The sequence below is a fragment of the Aedes albopictus genome, chromosome 1, assembly GCF_035046485.1.
Source record: "Aedes albopictus strain Foshan chromosome 1, AalbF5, whole genome shotgun sequence".
NCBI classification, from domain to species: domain Eukaryota; kingdom Metazoa; phylum Arthropoda; class Insecta; order Diptera; family Culicidae; genus Aedes; species Aedes albopictus.
The window spans coordinates 336,532,880-336,557,505 of NC_085136.1; the positions used below are offsets into that span (position 1 = coordinate 336,532,880).

General features: G+C 36.9%; 1 protein-coding gene across 2 annotated transcripts in view; it reads left to right on the forward strand.

The window, feature by feature from the left end:
* The window catches only part of LOC115253705 (ETS-like protein pointed), a 369,875-nt gene that overhangs the window by 253,056 nt on the left and 92,193 nt on the right, over positions 1-24,626 (forward strand). For both annotated transcript variants that reach the window (XM_062847443.1, XM_062847444.1), the window contains one exon: positions 13,306-13,422. In XM_062847443.1, the coding sequence (XP_062703427.1) occupies positions 13,306-13,422 (117 nt within the window). The remainder of the gene's footprint in view (positions 1-13,305; positions 13,423-24,626) is intronic.

Consider the following 24,626-nt stretch of genomic DNA (forward strand, 5'->3'; position numbering starts at 1 on the left):
TCTCTTCAAATTCTTTGTTTTTATTCGCCAATATGCTAGAAACTTCTTTTTCCGTTATTATGCAAATTTATTAAGAAATTCTTTTGTAAACTTTTCTGACATTTACCTTCACTTTTCGTCGGCAATTTATTTAGGAATCCCATCTGGAAATCTTTCAGAAATGCATTTCGGAATTTGTCCGGCAATTTCTTTGTGATTCCTTTCTGCAATTCCGTTGCTATATTCCTAGTGAATTTCTCTGGAAATGTCTTTAGAATTACCTTCGGTGAGTCTTTGGGAACTTATCTGACAACTCCTTTAATATTCTTTTGGAATTGATTCGGCTATTCCATTTAGATATTTTCCTACATTTTTTTTCGACAGCATCTTTGGAAACTTTTTTGGTATTTTTGTTTTAGAAGATTTCTTCGGCAACTCTTTTAGATACTTCTACGGAAATTTCTTTAGTCCTTTTGAACATTTTTGCGGCAATTTCTTCGGAAATTCCTACGGCATTCCTTTAGAATGCCTCCAGCCATTTCCTTGCGAACTTTTTCCGGTAATTGTTTTGGAATTTACCTGGGAATTTCCTATGTTTTTGCAAATTCCTTTGAGATTTTCTAAAGGAGTTTCCAAGGAAATTACCTGACATTTCCCAAAAAAAATACCGGAAACATTTTCAAACGATTTGTGAAATCAATTTTCAAAACAATAGATGAGACAGTTTTCGAATGAATGGCCAAAGGTATTTCCAAAAAGAAAAGAATTCAGAAAGGAACTGCCAAAGGCTCTGCTCCAGAAATCCATAGAAGTTCCCAAGAGTTCTTTTTTATTGGGAGAGGTGAGACAACTTTCAGGCCAAAACTTACTTCTGAACATGGATGTAACCATCTAACCTTAACATTGAAAAGATTGACTAACCTTTTTTTTATTTCCCGTAGTATGCAGCAAAGAACTTCTCAAAAAACTCCGTTGAAAGTTATTCAAACAAACATTCAGAGTTTTTCCTCAAAAAAATGCTCTTCTAATTCTTTTGAAGGTTCCAGAAAAGCTTTCTTGAAATTTTTCAGATTTTAAAACAGAATCTCAAGTAACTTTTTTTAGTCAAATAACTTGATGAAGTTCTAAGAACCTTCACATAATCAAAATGAAAGGTATATGATATTACGCCGGTATCAATACTTTTACAAAACTATTTTTTCATCAAAATGTTATTTATGAAATATCTTGACTGTCAATCTTCTGCTGAAACGAAGCAGTTAACCGTTCTCTTTCTTCTTGAGGTGGCCACAATGACCCAGAAACCCTCAAACTCTTATAGAATCGTTGATTTTTCACCGATCGAATTGACCAATTTCTTATTTGAAGGATAATTTTGTCAGGAATTGGTTTTAAAAGAAAAAAAAACGTCTCTCAGATGAAAGTTAGAAAACAAATTGGTTTGTAATTTGCTCAGTACGTGGCGCAAGTTTTCCTAGAAACTACCAGTTTGGCCAGGGCGTCGTAGATCTCGCTTTCTGGACCACATAAAATAATACTTGCAAAGTTGAACCTCATCATTACCCCGCGATCGCGTCACTTTTTCACTTTTTCCATCGGATAATGAGGAGCTCATCGAAATTGCCCCGCGATCGCGTAACTTTTTCACTTTTCTCTCTGAACAATGCGGCACGACCGAGGTCCCCATCGCAGCTGTAACGTGATCGCGTCACTTTTTCACTTTTCTCTCTGAACAATGCGGCACGACCGAGGTCCCCATCGCAGCTGTAACGTGATCGCGTCACTTTTTCACTTTTCTCTTTGAACAATGCGGCACGACCGAGGTCCCCATCGCAACTGTAACGTGATCGCGTCACTTTTTCACTTTTCTCTCTGAACAATGCGGCACGATCGAGCTCTCCATCGCGTTTGTACTACGATCGCGTCGCTTTTTCACTTTTCCTCTCAACAAGGCGGCCCAACCGAGCTCCTCTTCGCAATTGCTCCGCGATCGCGTCACTTTTCTCTCTGAACAATGCGGCACGATCGAGCTCTCCATCGCGTTTGTACTACGATCGCGTCGCTTTTTCACTTTTCCTCTCAACAAGGCGGCCCAACCGAGCTCCTCTTCGCAATTGCCCCGTGATCGCGTCACTTTTCTCTTTGAACAATGCGGCACGACCGAGGTCCCCATCGCAACTGTCTCGCGATCGCGTCACTTTTTCACCTTTCTCTCTGAACATTGCGGCCCGACCGAGTTTCTCATCGCAATTGCCCCGCGATCGCGTCACTTTTTGACTTTTCTCTCTGAACAATGCGGCCCGACCGAGCTTCCCATCACAACTGTAGAGCGATCGCGTCACTTTTTTGCTTTTCTCTCTGAACAATGCGGCACGACCGAGCTCCCCATCATAACTTTAACGCGATCGCATCACTTTTTCCATCGGATAATGCGGCCCGACCGAGCTCCCCATCGCAACTGTCTCGCGATCGCGTCACTTTTTCACTTTTCTCTATGAACAATGCGGCACGACCGAGCTCCCCATCGCAACTGTCTCGCGATCGCGTCACTTTTCTCTCTGAACAATGCGGCACGACCGCGGTCCCCATCGCAACTGTCTCGCGATCGCGTCACTTTTTCATTTTTCTCTCTGAACAATGCGGCCCGACCGAGCTCCTCATCACAACTGTAGAGCGATCGCGTCACTTTTTCACTTTTCTCTCTGAACAATGCGGCATGACCGATCTCCGCATCGCAACTGTAACGCGATCGCGTCACTTTTCTCTCTGAACAATGCGGCCCGACCGAGCTTCTCATCGCAATTGCCCCGCGATCGCGTCACTTTTTCGCTTTTTCCATCGGATAATGCGGCCCGACCGAGCTCCTCATCACAACTGTAACGCGATCGCGTCACTTTTTCACTTTCCTCTCTGAACAATGCGGCACGACCGAGCTCCCCATCACAACTGTAACGCGATCGCGTCACTTTTTCCATCGGATCGATGTTTTATAAGAAATCCTTTTGTAGATTTTCTACGAATCCTTCTACGAATTAATTAGGCGTATTACCAGCAATTACTTAATCATATCACGAAGAATCTGATTTATTCTTTCTACTAGAAATTTCACCACGAAAAGTTCTCATATAGTTAGTGCACTCATTACACATTTTTGTAGGTTTTGTACACATTGTGGTGCTTCGAATGATTTGAGTGATTCTGTGATAAACGTTTGTGCAGTAATCTGTTTAGTATATCTCGCTTTTGAAACTTCTTAGGGATCCCTACATCTCCAGAAATGAACTATTTATTCAGAAAGTTCATCTCTAGGGATGCCTATTATGCCATATAGTCATACTTCGATATAACTTTTTCCTCGAAATAAATAACTTTTTTTGGTAGAAACTGCTTGCTATGGAAATAATAAGTATGATTTATATAATAGTCTATATGATATTACACCCTTCCTGGAACCAAGCCTGCTACCCAGTTAAGCGTTGTACGAACAATTTCGCTGAAATTTTATGATAGCTTTCGATGTCAAAGTTGTGTAAAAGATGTTATTTAGCGCTTTACAGCACAACCATTACGCCTTTACTTATTCTTGACTTTACATCCCTACTGGAACATAGCCTTTGAACTTCAAACGACATGACGTAAGTAGACAGCAGTGCGAGCGAATTCGATTTCATGTGACACTGGGAGTGAGAACGCCAGCAACAGAAAAGGCCGCTTTGTCTTAAAGGAAACCCTGCAGAAAATTACTACAGAAATTATCTGTTAAATCCCTGAAGGAGCTTCTTGAGAAATCACTGGACGAATCCCCAGAAAAACTCTTGAAGGAATTCCTACAGAAATTCTTGGATTAATGGTGGAACTCCTGGCGGTAGAAATTCCGTGAGATATGCCCGGAGAAATTTGCACCGCAGTATGTAAAGATATTTCTGGTAAAATTTCTGAAGAAATTCGTGAAATTTCTGTGGAAATCTCAGGTGAAGTCCTAGCAGAAGGTTCTGTGGCACTGGTGGAATCCTCATTGGAATTTCTTGAGGAATCACAGTAGGCATCCATGAAAAAAATGAAGCAGGGATTCCTGGTGAAATCCGATTAGTAATCTCTGGAAGAATTACCAGAATTTCCGGACAATTACCGTTGTATCTCAGAAGGAAACTTCTAACGAGAATTCCTAGAAAATCTTCTGGAGAAATCATAGGGGTTTTTATTGAATTAGAATCCGAGGAGTAAAATCCTTTAGAAATTCCATCAAAATATGCTGGATAGAATACCAGCATAATGTACTTCGATATAACGTAACAAAAATAAAAATGCAGTTACGTTATATTGAGGTATTAATCACTTACCCGCAATAGTTGAGGAAGGTAATGCTGCCAGCAAAAATTTCCAGTTTTCAAAATTTTCTAACAAAATGTAAACATTAATCACCGAATCACGTTAATTCGAAGTGAATGAGATCTGAATCTCTAGAATATGAAGTGAATCAGTTGAAATTGAAATGATTCACACTCAAATTACTTGTGTTTGGAGTGAATCAGAACCAAATTCTTTGAATATGCAGTGAATCAGACCTGAATCACTCGCATATGAAGTGAATCAGATCTGAATCACTTGGTTACAAAGTGAATCAGACCAGAATCACTAGAATATTAAGTGAACCAGTCGAATAGGAGTTGATTCACACTCGAATCACTTGCATTTGAAGTGAATCAGACCCAAATCCTTTGAAAATGAAGTGAATCAGACCTGAATCACTAGAATTTGATTGAATTTGAATCGATTCACACTCGAATCACTCGTATTTGAAATGAATCAGACCCAAATCCTTTGAATATGAAGTAAATCAGACCTGAATCACTTGAGTACGAAGTGGATCAGACCTGAATCACTAGAATCACTAGAGTATCAGTGAATCAGTTGAAATTGAAAAGATTCGCACTCGAATCAATTGTATCGTAAGTGAATCAGACCCAAAACCTTTGAACACGAAGTGAATCAGTCCTGAGTCGATTGGATATAAAGTGAATCAGATCTGGATTACTAAAATATGTAGTAAATTTTGTGAAGTGAGTTGAATTTGAATTGATTCACACTCGAATCATTTGTATTTGAAGTGAATCAGACCCAAACTCTTTGAGTATGAGATGAATCAGACCTGAACCACTTAAATACGAAGTGAATTGGACCTAAACCGCTAGAATATGAAGTGAATCAGTTGAATTTGAATTGATTCAAACTTGAATCACTTGTATTTGAAGTGAATCAGACCCAAATCCTTGAAGTGCATCACTTGCATTTGAAGTGATTCAGACCCAAATCCTTTGAAAATGAAGTGAATCAGACCTGGATTACTTGGATACGAAGTCAATCTGATCTTAATCACTAAAATATGAAGTGAATCAGTTGAATTTGAATAGATTCGCACTCGAACCACTTGTATTTGAAGTGAATCAGACCCAAATGAAGTGAATCAGACCTGGATTACTTGGATACGCAGTGAATCAGACCTGAATCACTTGTATATGAAGTTAATCAGACCAGAATCTTAAGAGATATTAAGTAAACCAGTCGATTCACACTCGAATTACTTGTATTTTAAGTGAATCAGACCCAAATTCTTTGAAATTGAAGTGATTCAGACCTGAATCTCTAGAATCCCTAGAATAACAGCGAATCAGTTGAAATTGAAAAGATTCGCACTCGAATCAATTGTATTGTAAGTGAATCAGACCGAAAACTTTTGAATACGAAGTGAATCATTTCTGAATCGATTGGATATGAAGTGAATCAGATCTGAATCACTAAAATATGCAGTGAATTGTGTGAAGTGAGTTGAATTTGAACTGATTCACACTCGAATCATTTGTATTTGAAGTGAATCAGACCCAAATTCTTTCAGTTTGAAGTGAATCAGACTTGAATCACTTGAATACGAAGTGAATTAGACCTAAATCACTAGAATATGAAGTGAATCAGTTAAATTTGAATTGATTCAAACTTGAATCACTTGTATTTGAAGTGAATCAGACCTTAATCCTTTGAATATGAAGCGAATCAGATCTGAATCACTTCGATATGCAGAGAAGTAGACCTAAATCACTTGGACATGAAGTGCATCACTTGTATTTGAAGTGATTCAGACCCAAATCCTTTGAATATGAAGTGAATCGGATCTTAATCACTAAAATATGAAGTGAAACAGTTGAATTTGAATAGATTCGCACTCGAGCCACATGTATTTGAAGTGAATCAGACCCAAATCCTTTAAAAATGAAGTGAATCAGACCTGGATTACTTGGATTCGCAGTGAATCAGACCCGAATTACTTGTATATGAAGTGAATCAGATCTGAATCACTTGGATACAAAGTGAATCAGACCAGAATCTTAAGAGATATTAAGTAAACCAGTTGAGTGTGACTTGACACTCGAATTACTTGTATTTAAAGTGAATCAGACCCAAATTCTTTGAAAATGAAGTGAATCAGACCTGAATCAGTAGAACTTGATTGAATTTGAATCGATTCACACTCGAATCACTTGTATTTAAAGTGAATCAGACCCAAATCCTTTGAATACGAAGTAAATCAGACCTGAATCACTTGAATACGAAGTGGATCAGACCTGAATCACTAGAATCACTAGAATATCAGTGAATCAGTTGAAATTGAAAAGATTCGCACTCGAATCAATTGCATTGTAAGTGAATCAGGCCCAAAACATTTGAATACGAAGTGAATCAGTCCTGAATCGATTGCATATGAAGTGAATCAGATCTGAATCACTGAAATATGTAGTGAATTGTTTGAAGTGAGTTGAATTTGAACTGATTCACACTCGAATCATTTGTATTTGAAGTGAAACAGACTCAAATCCTTTGAGTATGAAGTGAATCAGACTTGAATCACTTGAATACGAAGTGGACCTAAATCACTAGAATATGAACTGAATCAGTCGAATGTGAGTTGATTCACACTCGAATCACTTGTATTTTAAGTGAATCAGACCCAAATTCTTTGAAAATGAAGTGAATCAGACCTGAATCACTAGAATTTGATTGAATTTGAATCGATTCGCACTCGAATCACTTGTTTTTTAAGTGAATCAGACGCAAATCCTTTGAATATGAAGTGAATCAGACCTGAATCACTTGGATACGAAGTGGATCAGACCTGAATCACTAGAATCACTAGAATATCAGTGAATCAGTTGAAATTGAAAAGATTCGCACTCGAATCAATTGCATTGTAAGTGAATCAGGCCCAAAACATTTGAATACGAAGTGAATCAGTCCTGAATCGATTGGATATGAAGTGAATCAGATCTGAATCACTAAAATATGCAGTGAATTGTGTGAAGTGAGTTGAATTTGAATTGATTCACACTCGAATCATTTGTATTGGAAGTGAATCAGACTCAAATCTTTTGAGTATGAAGTGAATCAGACTTGAATACGCAGTGAATTAGACCTAAATCACTAGAATATGAAGTGAATCAGTTGAATTTGAATTGATTCAAACTTGAATCACTTGTATTTGAAGTTAATCAGACCCAAATCCTTTGAACATGAAGCGAATCAGATCTGAATCACTTCAATATGCAGAGAATTAGACCTAAATCACTTGGATATGAATTGCATCATTTGTATCTGAAGTGATTCAGACCCAAATCCTTTAAATACGAAGTAAATCAGACCTGAATCACTTGAATACGCAGTGGATTAGACCTGAATCACTAGAATATCAGTGAATAAGTTGAAATTGAAAAGATTCGCACTCGAATCGATTGTATTGTAAGTAAATCAGACCGAAAACTTTTGAATACGAAGTGAATCAGTCCTGAATCGATTGGATATGAAGTGAATCAGATCTGAATCACTAAAATATGTAGTGAATTGTGTGAAGTGAGTTGAATTTGAATTGATTCACACTCGAATCATTTGTATTTGAAGTGAATCAGACCCAAATCCTTTGAGTATGAAGTGAATCAGACTTGAATCACTTGAATACGAAGTGAATTAGACCTAAATCACTAGCATATGAAGTGAATCAGTTGAATTTGAATTGTTTCAAACTTGAATCACTTGTATTTGAAGTAAATCAGACCCAAATCCTTTGAATATGAAGAGAATCAGATCTGAATCATTTCAATATGCAGAGAATTAGACCTAAATCACTTGGATATGAAGTGCATCATTTGTATTTGAAGTGAATCAGACCCAAATCCTTTGAATATGAAGTGAATCAGACCTGAATCACTTGGATACGAAGTGAATCTGATCTTAATCACTAAAATATGAAGTGATTCAGTTGAGTTTGAAAAGATTCGCACTCGAGCCACTTGTATTTGGAGTGAATCAGACCCAAATGCTTTGAAAATGAAGTGATTTCAGACCTGGATTACTTGCTTACGCAGTGAATCAGACCTAAAACACTCGATATGAAGTAAATGTAACTACCACTGAATATGAAGTGAATCAGGCTCGAATTTCCAGCCTTATTGAGGTAGTGCAATAGAAATAATTCTTTCTAACAGCAGAATTCCGAATCAAACTGCTTGGCTAATGCCTACAATCTTCTGTGCAACTTTGCTGAAGACTTGATCTTTCCATGTTGTCGAGATGCTCCACTCTACTTTCTCACAAGCGTTACCTGGCGGCAGGATTATAAAAGTAGACTGTTTGTCTTTTGTTTTGGCCAATGACGTCCTGAACCACACTACGCTGAAGATTTGAACTTTCTATTTCATCGAAAACGAAAGATAGAACTACATAGTTAAACATACTCATTTTGCTCACTAGCGTCACTTAGTGAAATTGTGAATTTCCTGCAGTTGTTGGAACATATGGGTCAAAATAAGCAATTTAAAGGATTCTTCATGCATTCTTGTGATTGCTATCAACCTCTAATTACACCTGCACCTATTTTCAACGATCTACAGTCATGCTTATTGCTTTAAAGTACACTTTGATACTCGTTTTGTATGAAAATAAGGCAAAATGGGGCAAAAGGGATCACTCCCCGTGCCGTGCGGTAAATGAAGTTAGAACCAATCGATTTCTCGAACTTTTTTACGTCAGAAATGGTCCACTTCACGTACCGAAACCAGTCAGTGGCGCTGAAAGATTCGTTTTTGAGGAGATTTTTCCCACTGTGCAGTGGTGGCATTGCAAACCTAATTCTGCCAACGACTTTCTAAACAACTTTACCGAAAACTCTAACTTTCTCTTTCCTCGAGATATCGGGATAAAATAAACTGCCAAATACGCATTTTGACGTAGGACTACGCCTTTGTTTTTCATACCCGTTGTCGTTCAGGGAAATGAAACTCCCGCCATAATTTGTAACGTTTCACTGCTAAATATTTTGGTTAGACTGGTTAGCCATTAAAATCAAGGATAAAATTGTTAAAATCTATGAATATTGGTAGCGAGTAAAATTTGGATACAAACACTAGCGTCACGAACCTGACTGCTTGTCTTCCGGATGTCAATGACCTTCTGAACAACTTGGCTGAAGACTGTGCCTTTGCAGATCATTAGGAAACGAGTCAAATATTTGATAAGGGTCTATCTATCACCACTGTGGCAGTTCCCCTCTCGGGGTAACAATTACCCCTGGGGGTAACAAATTACCAAAACGTTCGAAACGTCCAGCCAAAATGCAAAATTTGTGAACCCCTGGCGCCAATAATGGGCTTTGGAGTGTTTACTCTCCATCGGGGGGTGTGCTGCTGCTCCGAATGATGATGAGTGGAAAAATAATACTCTTGTTCGGACGCGCAAGAAACATGAAGAACGATAATAAACCGACTCGGTGTAGTGCTGCTACATCATCATCTTCATCAGTGCGCGCAAAGGGGCTTCAGAAGCGTCCAGCATCCATCCAGCAGCAACAAGTTGCCCAAAGAAGGCTTCCGAAGGCAGCAAGTGGACTGCTGGCTGGAGGAGCAGACAGAGGAAGAAGCTTGAAGCTTGAAGGGTCTCTTCCTCGCCCGTCGTTGTTGTTGTTGTTGTTAATAACTGGAAAAGTAGACGCGATGCCTCTCTGTGTCGCTGAGGGCTGCTTGCTAGACTACATACATATAGTGGTTTCGCAGCGTGGCGTCACGAACACTAATGCAAATCTACTGGTTGAAAATATGCCCATTTGATTTTGCCTGGAACAGCTGATTTTTGTTTACTATTTTCAACCAGTAACTCAAATAGTGTTCGTGTAATGCAACGTGTACGTACACGCAACACCACTAAAAGCAGAAACCACTATTGTATTATATGAGCTTATACTTACGCTGAATGAGCTGAACGAACGATGATGATACAGGTCGTCGAATGATGATGGAAACGATGAGGAACAGAAGATGATCTGCGGCTAAGACCCCAAGAGGCTGCGGGACCAGTGGCAAACTAATCTCAATATTTCAAATTTCCTTAGAAAAAAAAAACTATTTGAAACCTTTTTATTGGATTTCAACAATTTCGATGTTAAGTTTTCTTTTTTGAACTCTTAAAATATAAACATTTTGAGCATCCCTAGAAATGAACTTTATGCTGAAAAGTTCACTTGTAGGGATGCCTAAAATGTTTCATTTTATTTCGTAGGACTTGAAAGGTTGAGAAAAGGATTTCAAAATTTAAAGAAATTTGACAATGCATGACAGGTGCTGAATAGCTTACTCTGTTGAATAGAAATACACTAGAACGCCAATGGCGCTGTACTCAGTGTTCCTATTTATTTTTTTTAATAACTTTATTTGCAATAATTGATTATTTTTAAGTGGCCATCTTGTAGAGGACCTTTTGTTTTGATAAACAAAATTTATTTGACACTTATAGTACCGCTACTGACGCTGTAAGGGCGAGGCAAACTAGATGTTGGTCACACGAACAGTCGCGACATTGGATTTCTGTGGCTGGTTATTCTAATCTCTGTTGTGACTTTATCTGTTTGAAATTTTGAGTTTACTTTGTAGATAAACGTCAAAATGTCGATTCCCATGCAAGAACTGTCAAAACGCTTCAAAATCTCCCAATTGTTGCGAACCGTCACAAGTCAAGTCTCATACGTGATAGGTACGAATTGTTCACCCCCTTCTGGATATGACAATTACGCCTCTGATTGACAGTTAGAAGCTCTCACTCTTGATCCGTTTTAAGAACATCGACGAGAACGAATCGCACCACCACTGCACAATGGTCCGAATCCACCTTTTAGCAGGAAAAAAATCCGTATCTTTGTTTTCGTTAATTTTAGGCGTTTGGTGTCTTCAGAGAAGTTGTTTTAATTTGTTTGCTGCATCTTTTCCAAAAATTTTTGATTAGGGTGGTCCTCGTCTTAACTCAATTCTGGAATAGAACTTTTTAATTTTTAGTCATACGCGATCGAGTTTTTCAGCAAAGTTGTAGCCAATGTTATTTCGAGCAACTTTGCCGAATACGCCGTTTATCTAGCTCTTAATTTGAACATAGTAGGTCAATTTTAAGTTTTGACTTAGGGTGAGCCGCCCAAAAGCGGTTTTTTTGCAATAACTTTTTTATTTGATTTTTTTCGAAAATGTGAGCTTCGGAGCATTTGAAGAGCAAGTAATGACGCATATTTGTTCTGAACATTGCATGTTGCTAGGTCTTGTCGTTCAAATGTTATGGGTAATTTTGACTTAAAAACAACGAAGTCTTAAAATGCTTATTTCTCATGGAGCTGGTAAAATAAAAAGAGTTCTTTAAGCGGCATTTGGAAGGTCACATAGAAATCCAAATTTGGAGCAAAAATTACAAGAACGTTATTTTTTTAAATTTGAATAAATCGACTCCAAAAATCCCCTTAAAAATTGAAGAAACTACTTATAACTCATACAATTTTAAAGATAGAGTCAAACTGTCTTCGGAAAAAATGTAGGTTTTTACCATGCCTACAAGTTTTTCATACACGAGTTTTTTGCAAAACGTGAAACAAAAGCTTGAAATTGATAATTTGATTCTTAGGGGTTCATGCTATTTTTTTCTAGGAAATCAGAACGATTATATTCTTTAAAAACAAATTATCAATTTCAAGCTTTTGTTTCATGTTTTAGAAAAAAGTGGTGTATGGGAAACTTTTAGGTATGGTAAAAACCCACTTTTTTTCTGAAGACAGTTTGACTCTATCTTTAAAATTGTATGAGTTATCAGTAGTTTCTTCAATTTTTAAGGGGATTTTTGGAGTCGATTTATTCAAATTTAAAAAATAACGTTCTTGTAATTTTTGCTCCAAATTTAGCTTTCTATGTGACCTTCCAAATGCCGCTTAAAAAATTATTTTTATTTCACCAGCTCCATGAGATATAAGCATTTTAAAACATCGTTGTTTTTAAGTCAAATTTGCCCATAACATTTGAACGACAAGACCTAGCAATATGCAATGTTCAGAACAAATATGCGTCATTACTTGCTCTTCAAATGCTCCGAAGCTCACATTTTCGAAAAAAATCAAATAAAAAAGTTATTGCAAAAAAACCGTTTTTGGGTGGCTCACCCTAAGTCAAAACTTAAAATTGACCTACTATGTTCAAATTAAGAGCTAGATAAACGGCGTATTCGGCAAAGTTGCTCGAAATAACATTGGCTACAACTTTGCTGAAAAACTCGATCGCATATGACTAAAAATTAAAAAGTTCTATTCCAGATTTGAGTTAAGACGAGGACCACCCTAATCAAAAATTTTTGGAAAAGATGCAGCAAACAAATTAAAACAACTTCTCTGAAGACACCAAACGCCTAAAATTAACGAAAACAAAGATACGGATTTTTTTCCTGCTAAAACGTGGATTCGGACCATTGTGCACTGACTGACTGACTGCCATGAGAAGGAACTTACCGACTACTACGATCAGCGTGCGAGGGCCAACTTCCGGACGCAGTAAACTGCCTCTCCAGAAAATCGTATTATGATTTACAAGATTTTAATTTTTATTGCCCATTACCGGCTCTCTTCTTTAGGTTTCTTTAGGATTCTTTAGCCGAAGCAAAGTTGAAGGAACGTGCGAAATTTAACCTCCAATTTTTATGCGTGTCTCGTGCGGTTTCCTCGAAAATGCGATTCGGATTGGCTTGTTTCCGGGGAGAAAATGGTTCATGAAATTCGATACTGTTACACTACTGGCTGGCTGACTCGGGGAGTCAGGTTTTTAGTGGTGTGGCGGCACACGCCAAACGCGCTCTTTAACGTCATCATTTTCATCTTCATCATAGTTGGATGGATCGTTGTTACACTTTTCATCACTAGCAGTAGTAGCAACGATAAATTGTATGTATTGATCGTAAACTAAGTTTCCGTTTCGTTCGGTTTCTTTCTTACAGATGTGCCGACGCAGATGCCACCGCTGACGCCGGGAACGAACAAGAAGTTGACTGAAGTCCTGTACGCCTCGTTTGCCTCCTGGGAGAAGGTGGTGCAGAACTGTAGAATCACCAAAGGTAAGTTTCTTAGACAAGTAAACAAAACAAAAACTAGAAAAATACCCTCAACTCGACCCTCAAGATGGAAGGGTAACGTCGGTAAAATGAAAACACAAATTACAGTAGGCAAATGGTCGTTTCACATTGCCTTCTGTCTAGCAAACCATAGTTTTCATGTTTTTTTCATTTTTTTTATAAGATCTTGATTTTCAGTTTTTTTAATTAAAAAAAATCTTTTTTCGAAATAAATGAGAATTGAACATCCCTATAAATGAACTTTTCAATAGAGAGTTCATTTCTTGAGATGTTCAAGTTAAATTATTGGTAAAATTCGTAAGGAATTCCTTATCTAATTAAAATTTAATCCAAATGCAAATCCAATCCAAATCCAATCCAAATCTAATCCAAATTCAATCCAAATCCAAATCCAAGTCTAATCCAAATCCAATCAAAATCTAATCCAAATCCAATCCAAATCCAATCTTAATTTAATTTAAATCCAATCCAACCCAAATCCAATCCAAATCCAATTCAACCCAAATCCAATCCAAATCAAATCCAAATTTAAATTCAAATCCAAGTCCAATCCAAATCCAATCCAAATTCAATACAAATCCATTCCAAATCCCAATCCAATCCAAATCTAATTCAATCTAAATCTATTTCAATCCAAATCCAATCCAAATCCAACCAAAATCAAATCCAAATCCAATCCAAGTCCAATCCAAATCTAATCCAAATCCATTCCAAATCCAATCCAAATCCAATCCAAATCCAATCCAAATCTAATCCAAATCCAATCCAAATCCAAATCCAAATCCAATCCAAATCCAATCCAAACCCAATCCAAATCCAATCCAAGTCCAATCCAAATCTAATCCAAATCCATTCCAAATCCAATCCAAATCCAATCCAAACCCAATCCAAATCCAAACCCAATCCAAATCCAATCCAAATCCAATCCAAATCCAAATCCAAATCCAAATCCAAATCCAAATCCAAATCCAATCCAAATCCAAATCCAATCCAAATCCAATCCAAATCCAATCCAAATCCAATCCAAATCCAATCCAAATCCAATCCAAATCCAATCCAAATCCAATCCAAATCCAATCCAAATCCAATCCAAATCCAAATCCAATTCAAATCCAATCCAAATCCAATCCAAATCTAATCCAAATCCAATCCAAATCCAATCCAAATCCAATCCAAATCCAATCCAAATCCAAATCCAATCCAAATCCAATCCAAATCCAATCCAAATCCAATCCAAATCCAATCCCAATCCAATTCAAATCCAATCCAAATCCAATCCAAATCCAATCCAAATCCAATTCAAATCGAATCTAAATGCAATCCATATCCAATTCAAATCTAATCCTAATCCAAATCCAAATCCTATCCAAATCCAATCCGATTCCAAATCCAATCCGAATCCAAATACAATCCAATTCCAATCGAAATCCAATCCAAATCCAAATCAAACCCAAATTCAATCCAAATCCAATCCAAATCCAATAAAAATCCAATCCAAATCCAATCCAAATCCAATCCAAATCCAATCCAAATCCAATCCAAATCCAATCCAAATCCAATCCAAATCCAATCCAAATCCAATCCACATTCAATCCATTTCCAAATCTAATTCAAACCCAATGCAAAACCCAATCCAATCCAAACCCAATCTATTCTCACTGGAATTTACAGAGGAATTCATCAACGAATCAGATTCTAGATTCCTAAATTCCTAGAAAACGTCGAAAAGACTTTAGGAAGGAAGCTGCGATGAAGAAATTGCCTGAAAAATTCGTAAGGAAACCATCCTTATTCAAAGTTTCTACTGACCATAGCTTTGGAAAATCCACTGACAACATTTTAAGAAATTTCCTCAAAAGATTTCTTTGAAAATTTCCAGCTATTTATTTAGATCCTATTGCGGCATTTCTTCTGAAACTCCCTGAAATTCCTTTTTTTTTTCAGAAATTCGCTGGCAATTTTTAGATAAAAACTTCTCAGGCAATACCCTGGGGGTTTCATTTATGAATTAACAGGACAAAAAATTTGAAAATTAAGAGATTGTCAAACAAATTTCAAAAGGAATGGTCGCATTTCTAGTTCCAAAATGCCTTTGGCTTCGTTGCAGAAATACTTCAGGAACAATTCCTCAAGGAATTGCTAGAACAATTTGTGAAGATTCCTAGGAAAATGCCTGAGGAATTCCTTAAGAAACATTCGTCGTAACAACTGCTAAGGAAAATTCCTGAGGAAACTCTGTAAAAAATTATCAGAGGGTTGCAAAAGTAATTGCCCGAAAGATACTAAAAAAGGAGATAGAAACAGTTCTCAATGAATTAAGAATTCCTATAAAGAAATTTCCGAAGAAATTTTCGAAGAAATTGTTTGGGAAACTTCTACAAGAATTTCTCAAGAAATTCCAGAAAGAACTACGTGGGAGGCATCATTGAAGAAATTGACAGAAGAATTTCTTCCGGAATTCCCAAAGAAATTGTCGAAGGAATACCTAAATTAACTGTCTGAGAAGGAATTCCTGAAACATTATCCTGAGAAATTCCTTGAGAAACGGTGGCAAAGATTCCAAACAAGTTGTCAGAGGAACTTCTGAAGGAAATAAGAGGAAAATAATTGTCGCTATGTCGAATTGATCTACAGAGAAGTCCATTACGATTCTTATAAAAAAAATCATTAAATTAAAAAGAATTGTCAATAAGATTTCTTATAGATTTACTGGAAAAATTATTTGAAACTATGCTAGAAGAGTTCTAGAAGGATTTCTCCAAAAATTGCCGAAGTAATTTTTCAACAAATTGCATGAGGAATTCAAGAAGGAAGTTTCGGGGGAATTACCAGATGAATTGCCGAATATACAAAAAGAATTCCTTGATAAATTGACTGAGAACATGGCGGCGGCATTTCTTGAAGTAATTGTGTGAGGAATTCTTGAAAAAATTGCAGAAAGAAATCCTAAAAAACTGCAGAAGAAATTTTTGGAAAAATATTCTAAAAAAATTTTTGCAAACAATTTCTGAAGAAATTTTTGGAGGGTCTCCAAGAACAATATCAAGAGTTATCCCTTGAAAAATTGCTGTAGGAATACCTAAAAAAATACCGGGGCATTCCTAGGGGAATTCTTCAATGCATAAGGAATCACTGAAGACATTTTTCAGTTTTGTAAACTGGAAGGAATGCTATCGGCTGAGGGAATCTGGCAATGCTATTTTATACATCGAAACGACATCAAAAGCTCCTCGAAGAGTTCGTTCAGAAAATTCTCACAAAGCGTCTCAAAGATTTTTTACGGTAGTCTCCAGAAGAAATTAGTTTAAATATTGTTTCTCGGAATTCGGAAGTTTTTTCAGAAATTCTTCCAGGAGGGAAATTATGTTTAGTAAAACCTGGTGCGATCAAAACAAAATGAACATCTCCTGAAAGATTTCCACAATTTTTCCGGAAGAGCTCACAGATGGATCCCTAAATTCGTTAAAGAATTTCCGAAGGAGTTCGGAAACAAAAGTTCTAAAAAATCGATTTAATGGGTTCTTGAAGAAACTCTTAAAGAAATCCATGTTGAAGCTGGAACAAATAATGCAAAAACTCATTTGGAAATTCTTAACGGATGCTCTAGACAGATTCTTGTAGAAACTGCTGAAGGAATTTCTGGATAAATATCTAATAAAAATTATAGGGGATTATTGTTTAATTCTACTAGAAACTGTAGAAAGCCTTGCTGGATAAATGGAAAAAATGATGAAGCTTTATGAAAAAATCGTGATGGAGCTCTCAAAACAGGAACTTCAGAAGAAGCTTGTCGAAAAATTCCTGGAAAACTCTTAAAATCTTTCTGAAGGAACTTCCAGAATTCTTGAAGCAGAAAATTTTCCAGCCATTTCTCGCGCTGAGTATCATACGGGCGTATCTACAATGATCGATTTCTCTTAATCGATTTTCTCTTCGGATTATTCCGGGAAATTCATCCAATGTTCGGATGATCTCTTGGTACGTTTAGGTGAAGGACAACTAGGACTAGCATCTAGAACAATAAAAACAACCGAAACTGTTTTGCCTGCTAAGTTATTACCCAAAAAGAAAATCGATGAAGAGAAATCGATCATTGCAGTTACACCTGTATGTTACTAAACGCGAGATTTCTTCAGTAATCCTAAATTCGTATAGAAATTCCCAGAATCTCTCAGAAGAATTCTTGAATAAACTGCTATGGAAATTCGTGGAAAACTTATAAAGAAATTCCTAAAAGAAACACCTAGAGGAAAATTTTGGAACAAATTTTGCATTAACTCCTTAAAAAAAGTTTTGAAAGTATTAAGTCTTTATAGAAATTGTAGAAACTGCTGAAAGAATTGCTGAATAAGCTTTTAGAGGAATTTCTACAGAAACTTACAAAAATGGAGAAAATTTAAGAGAAATTCCTGGAGCTTTCAGAGCAGGAACTTCAGAAGAAGCCTCTCAAGGAATTCCTGAAAAAAATCTCTTTAAATCGTTCTGAAAGAACTTCTAGCAGAATTTTTAAAACAGAAAATCATGTAGACACTCTTTTAAGGTCCTATTAGACATGACAAATATATGGCCAAACAAGCCCAACAAATGGCCAACACAACGTTAATCATAGCAACCTTGAATGAAAGTCGGGCTTCAATGGCAAATATTTATCATAATGACAAACAAACGGCACCTTAGGTAATCCTAAATTCGATAGAATATTTCCAGAATTGTACACTTCCTGAAAATTCGCCTACAGAAATTCTTTGAAAAACTAGAAGAGAAATACCTGGAGGACGTTATGGATAGTTTCGTGTTGAAAGAATTGCTGAAAAAACTTCTAGAGAAATTTGTACAGAAAACTTTAAAAACTGAGCAAACTTTTTGAGAAATTACTGATCAAGCTCTCAAAGCAGAATTTTCAAAAGAAGCTCTTAGAGAAATTCCTTTCGTTCAGGAATTCCTCGAGGAGCTTCTCCTAAAATCTTTCTGAAGAAACTTCTAGAAGAATTTTTGAAGCAGTAATCCTAAGTTCCTTGGAAAATTCCGAGAGCCCTCCAGAATCTTCTACAGAAATTAATAGAAAATTTTAAAGCGAGATCCCTGAAATTCCGGAACAAATCAATGAAAACTCCTTTAAAAAATGTTTGAAGGACTTTTTAGATGGATTCTTGTAGAAATTGTGTAATGAATTGCCGAATAAGCTTCTAAAGGAACTTCGAAAGATTCTTAATTTTTTTTAACTGAAAATGTTAAAGAAATTCCTGATGGAGATCTCGAAGCAAGAACTTCTGAAGAAGCTCCTTGAGGAATTCCTGAAAGAACTACTCAAATCTTTCCGACGAAACTTAAGAATTCCTGAAGCAGAAAATCATGTAGCCATTCTTTCACTAGTCCTGCAAGAATTTTAGGATAAACTCCTGTAGAAACTTTGAGAGTAAATCGTGGAAGTATATCGAGAGGAAATTCTGGAGCAATTGCACATAAACTCCGTGAAAAATCTGAACGGACTCCTAGGACCTAGGAATTCCCGAAAGAACTCAATAAAACTTTCTGAAGGAGCTTCTAGAAGAATTTTCGAAACAGAATACAACCATTCCTCTAATAATCCTGCGAACATTTTTATGAAATAAAGAAGAAATCCTGAAGCATTTTCAGTCCAATGCTGAAAGTCTATATAATGGAACGAATAGAATTCTATATAAATTCGTGAAGGAGCTCTAGAAGCAGGAAATCTCATAGAAACGAAAGTACTAATTCCTGGAGAAACTCTTCAAGGAACTCCTGAAATCCTCGAGTAACGTTCCATGGAACTCCTAGCAGAATTCCTGCATAAATTAAAACAAATATGAAGGGACTTTATGAAGAAAATCCTGAAGGAACTCGTGAAGCATGAATTTCGGAGAAATTACTGAAAAAAAGCCGAATTTTCCATAAGAATTTCTAACAAAATCTAAAAAAAAACACATGAAGCAAGAACCCCTTAAGAAACTCTTTGAGAAATTCCTGAATGAACTCCTAAAAAAATCTGAAGGGAATTTTTAGAAAACTTCCTGTAGCAGAAAATCATGCAGCAATTCTTGAAAAAAAAAAAACTCCTGAAAGCACTTCTGCAAAAACTGCAGGAGGCATTCATACATTATTTACTGAAGGAATTTCTGAAGGTAATCCTGTGAATCCTCGAAAAACTCAGGGACTCGTGCAGAAACTTTGGGAGCAATTCATCGAAGAATTCCAAGAGGAAATGCTGGAGCAATTGCTTATGGAACTTCTAGAGTAGTTTCTGCATAAAATGAACAAAAATCTGAAGGAAAAGAGAGGAAATTTCTCAATTGGACACACTTTAAGAGAAATTCCTGACAGAGCTCGTAAAGCAGGAATGTCAGAAAAAGCTACTAGGAGATTTTCCAAATCTGGTAAATGCCTTTAAAGGGTAATATGTATCATTGAACTTCTGAAAATTTGCCATTTCACCAGTTATCCTGTGACGATTTTTGAAAAACTTTTAAAAGAATTCCTGCAGGAATTTTGGGATCAAGAAAAAATTCAAGAGGAAATCCTGAATGAACCCCTAAAAAACATCTGTTGGAAGTTTTAGAACAATTACTGAAGCAGAAAACGAATCAGCAGTTCTTTGAGAACTCCTGGAAGAATATCTGCAAGAATTCCTGGAGACATTCATGCATTAGTTTACAACAACCTTGAGGAATTCCTGCAAGAATTTCACGAGATCATCCTGGAGAAATTACTTATGGAACTTCTAGCGGAATTACTGCTTAAATTGAAAAAAAATCTGAAGAGAACTGTAGAGATATTCCTGGGGAACTCTTAAAGCAAGAATTCCTGCAGTAGCCCTTCAAAGATTTCCTGATTTCTGAAAAAAAAAACAAGCAATGCAAACAGTAATTCTTAGTTTGACTTCTGAAGAAATATCAAAGATGAATACTTAGCACTTCCCCAGGAATTTCTCTCAGCATTGCTACAGGAGTTGTTTCTGGTATTTCTACTAACTAGAAATCCTCCAAGGATTGTAAAGCAATATTTTTGTGAGTTTCCCGTGGATTCTCTCCGAAGTTTCTCCTGTAATTTCTTCGAAAAGTTTTCGTGAGCTTTCTTCTAGAGTTTCAGCATGGAATTCTACAGGAGTTTTTACTGGAATATTTCCTAAAGGTTCTGGCGGGATTCATTTTGAAGTTTCATCAAGGATTTCTCTCAGTTTTTTTTCTGAACTTTGCGTAGTTGTTTACCGAATTTTTGCAGGGCTTTTGTCACATACTTTCCAGGGATTACTTCCAGAGCTCTGCCTGGCGGAATCCATTTCAAAAATTGACGCGAGATTCTGGATACTCCTTTTTGGATTTTTTTTGTAGTTGCTCCTGGAGTTAATGTAGGGTTTTTCGAGGAGTGTTTTTTTTTAATGTCTCTAAATGTTACGAATTCCTTATCAGAAATTCCTGGAGAAATATCGATAGTATCTTATCTAGGTGATATCCGGCGAGAAACTCCGCAATGAACTCCGCAACGTCTTATTAGATAAATTTCGAGACTTGAGTGGAACTTTTGAGAAATCCAGAGAAAAACTGGGGCATTTCGAAAAAAGTTTGGGGAGTCATCCCGGGAGAAAATGTTAAGGATAGATTCATGATTCATGATAGAAGAAAATAAATTTCACAAATGGTAAGACTTTAAGAAAAAAAATCCTGACAGCTCTTAAAGCTGGAATGTCGGAAAAAGCTTCTTGAGAAAATCACGAATGAACTTCTAAAAATTTGCTGAAGGGACTTCCTGCTGGAACTTAGGGAGTGAACCATGGAAAAATTTCTAGAGCAAATCAGGGTGTCTATTACCTGGAAAACTCCTCAGGAAGTTTTATTCAACACGGAAAACCTGGAATACTTAGTTTTCCCTTGATAAAGGCCAAATAAAGTCGGCCGAAACGTCGGGTAATCCAAAACTGGCCGTTTAGATGGACTTGGATGGTTTTTGGAACTTTTTTAGAAATATCTCTTGGAAAGCTTTCCAGAATCTTTCCGTATTTTTTCACGCCATTTTTGTTGGTGTTACTTTTTTAATTTTCTGCCGTAGATTCCACCAGATTCTGCCACCAGTTTTCCAAGAAGTCTATCCGACCTTCTTCCTTGGGAATCTTCCAGAATTACTGATTGCCGTCCGATTTCTCATCTTTCTAGAATTGCTTCCAGTATTTATCTCGAGATCTCCACAAGAGTTTCTCTCAAAATATAACGCAGATGTTGTCAAGAAATTCCTCCTGGAGTTTCTATCGGGATTCCCCTTGAATATTTTCCGCAATCAATTCCGGTGCTCGTTTTGGGACTTTTCCAGGAGATCTTCCTGGAATATCTTCCTGGTAGCTAATCCTGGGATTTTCACCATATATAAGGAGTTTTTCACGAATCTCTCGGAATTTCTTCCTATTATATATCCTGAGCTTTCTTCTAGAATTTCTTCCTGGATTTCTACAGGAATTTCATTGGAGATATTTCCTAAAAGTTCTCGCGAGATTTAATTGAACGTGTCACCTAATATTTCTCCCGGAGTTTCTCCTGAGACTTTTCTCTCTGAGGGTTTCTGAATTTACCCTGAAATTTCTTCTATTTTTTCCCGCAGTGTCTTCTAGAGCTAATGCTGAATTCCGCTAAATTTTGGCTAAGACTCCCCCTTTTTCCCATGAGTCTTCTACATCTTGGTCTACGGATGGACCATGTTTATGGACAGGTTCTCATTCCCGGAGACATATCGGCAAAAACGCAGGTTAAATCTTGCGAGACTCCGCAAAGACTTATTCGAGAAAACTCGTGAGGAAACTTGGGAGAAACCCCTAGAAAAACTGAGATACCTAGGAAAATAGTTAGGAAATATTAAGGAAATTCACAGAGGAACTCCAAAAACGTTTAAGAGAAATTCCGTGAGGAAATTCAAGAAAAATATCGAAAAACCCTCTGGATAAAATCTCTGGAAGATCTTTTGCAGAATTTCTGAAAGAAACTGGTGGAAGGCCATCCCGATAAACTAAGGGAATATACTGAAAGAACTTTGGATAAATTTTGGAAGTATCTGCGGGTGGAATCCAGCGAGATTACAAAAAAAACTCGAAAAAAAGATATTTATGGAAGTAAATACGCAAAAACTTCTCGATGGAAACTAAATAAAACTAGAGCAAGCCAGAAAAATAACTCAAAAACCACGGCAAGCCTTCAGGGATAAAACTGTGATAAATTCATGGTTATTTTTTCCGTTTTTGAAATCCGTGTTAACTTTTAAATGTTACTCTGATAAACGAGTGTAGAAGTTTGAGAAAGTTATTTTGGGAAGAATTTTTGAGGAAACTTTCGAAAGAATATAGGAGGATAAATATACGAATACTTTGAGCAAATTCTTGAAAAAGTTTTTTGAGTGATTCATTGAATACATACGTAAAATATCTGGATAAATATCAAAAAGGATTTCAAAACTCTATAGAGTTTTGCATCGAAATTTAACCTCAATTTTCTCCCCGAGAGAGAAAAGAACGGCAACGAATGGGAATCAAAACAAACCACCGGAAAATGTCAAAATTCGTGTGGGAGAGAAAAGGAAGGGACGAACGAGAATGAACCGAACGTTCATTCGTGACGTCACCTTGCAGAATTCTATTGCAGAATGAACATCAGTTTCTTAAAAATTTTGACATATTTTCTTGAATTTCAGCCATTGTTCGAACAATATGCGAATTGATCATCCCTATCATTGACAGTTCATTAAGGGTGTGAACCATTTCGCTTATTCGTTTAACTTTTAGTTAAAATTTGACACTTGGATAGTTATTTACCATCGAAAAGTTAAAAAATAACCACGACGGCGGTCCATTTGAAATTTGACAAACGAGTAGTTATTTGGAACAAAATACAGTACGCAGCCAAATCATTGCGAACAAAAAATAACTATCGAACTGTCAAGACTAATACTGCTCGGGAGTAGGGTTATTTTCAAAATAACTATCGAAGTGTCAAATTTTAACTAAAAGTTAAACGAATAAGCGAAATGGTTCACACCCTAAATAGTTCATTCATTCAAGGGGTGCTCAATTCAGAAAAGTTTCGAGCAAATCATACACATCAGTTTTTTTTTATTTTTAAATAATTTGGAATGCTTGTCAAGAATTTTGAAATTTTGTATCTTTGTTTAAAAATATTGAAAAATTTGGTCAATATCAATCAAAACTGTATCAAAATATTTCATAAACTTCTTCAAGTTCTAAATTTTCTTTATTCCATCAAAGCCTACCTCGATCAAGGTGGTAGTGCCCACTAACAATTCATAAACAAAGCAAACAAAAAAGCCCGCACAACATTCGAAGATGGCGTCCGAACGCATAGGGGAATTTCCTACATGCGTCTCGAGAGAAGGTCTTACGTACGGGAGGGCAGCTTCTCCGAGATTTCTGAGGAGATATTCTGATGCGAATCGCACCACCGAAAGAACCTTGACTCTAGTTGCGGCTGCTACATTGTACACAGGCTGGGATATCTCCCAGCTACGATCAATTCCGGCTCCGTCAGCAAGCGAACTGCGCCTATGCAAAGTAGTAGCCGATGCAAGCGGGTGCCATGGCAACAATTTGTGTTTCGATTCGTTTCGTCGGTTCACATTTTTTCGCATAATGTTAATTATTCTACGTCGTCGACGTTCCTCGTTTCAGAAACTGCTTTTTAATAAGAATTCAGAGATGATGATTAAAAGTTTTCAAGCAAGGTGGGTAAAGATAGGTTGTGAAGGGGGAAGGGGAAGGTCAGTCGACCTTGTCGCTTCTCCAAAGCAAAACAAAAAAAAACGAAACGGGTAAGATTGTGGCGATGGATGGCGGTGGGAAAAACGTCCCAGAAACCAACAAACGTCAGTTTTCAATGTCAAGATAATTGATTTCTATTGTTTTGGTTGGTGTGTCTGGGAGTAAAATGTTTTTTTTTTGTTGGTTGCGTCGCAGTAGGCCAGTCAGTGGAAGAAGGGATGCGCCACTTTGTAATTATTAAGCTTTACGAGCCTTTGTGTCTGCTCTCTTAGTCTGTGGCAGTGCGAATACCGTCGTCGTGGATGTTGAACTTGAAAAATGAAATAAAACGACTGACAGGCTGCAGTAAGATCGTTTATTGCACCAAAAGGTGCTTGGCTTATGTCATTGAAACACGTTTGGGAGTAGATCATTGCTG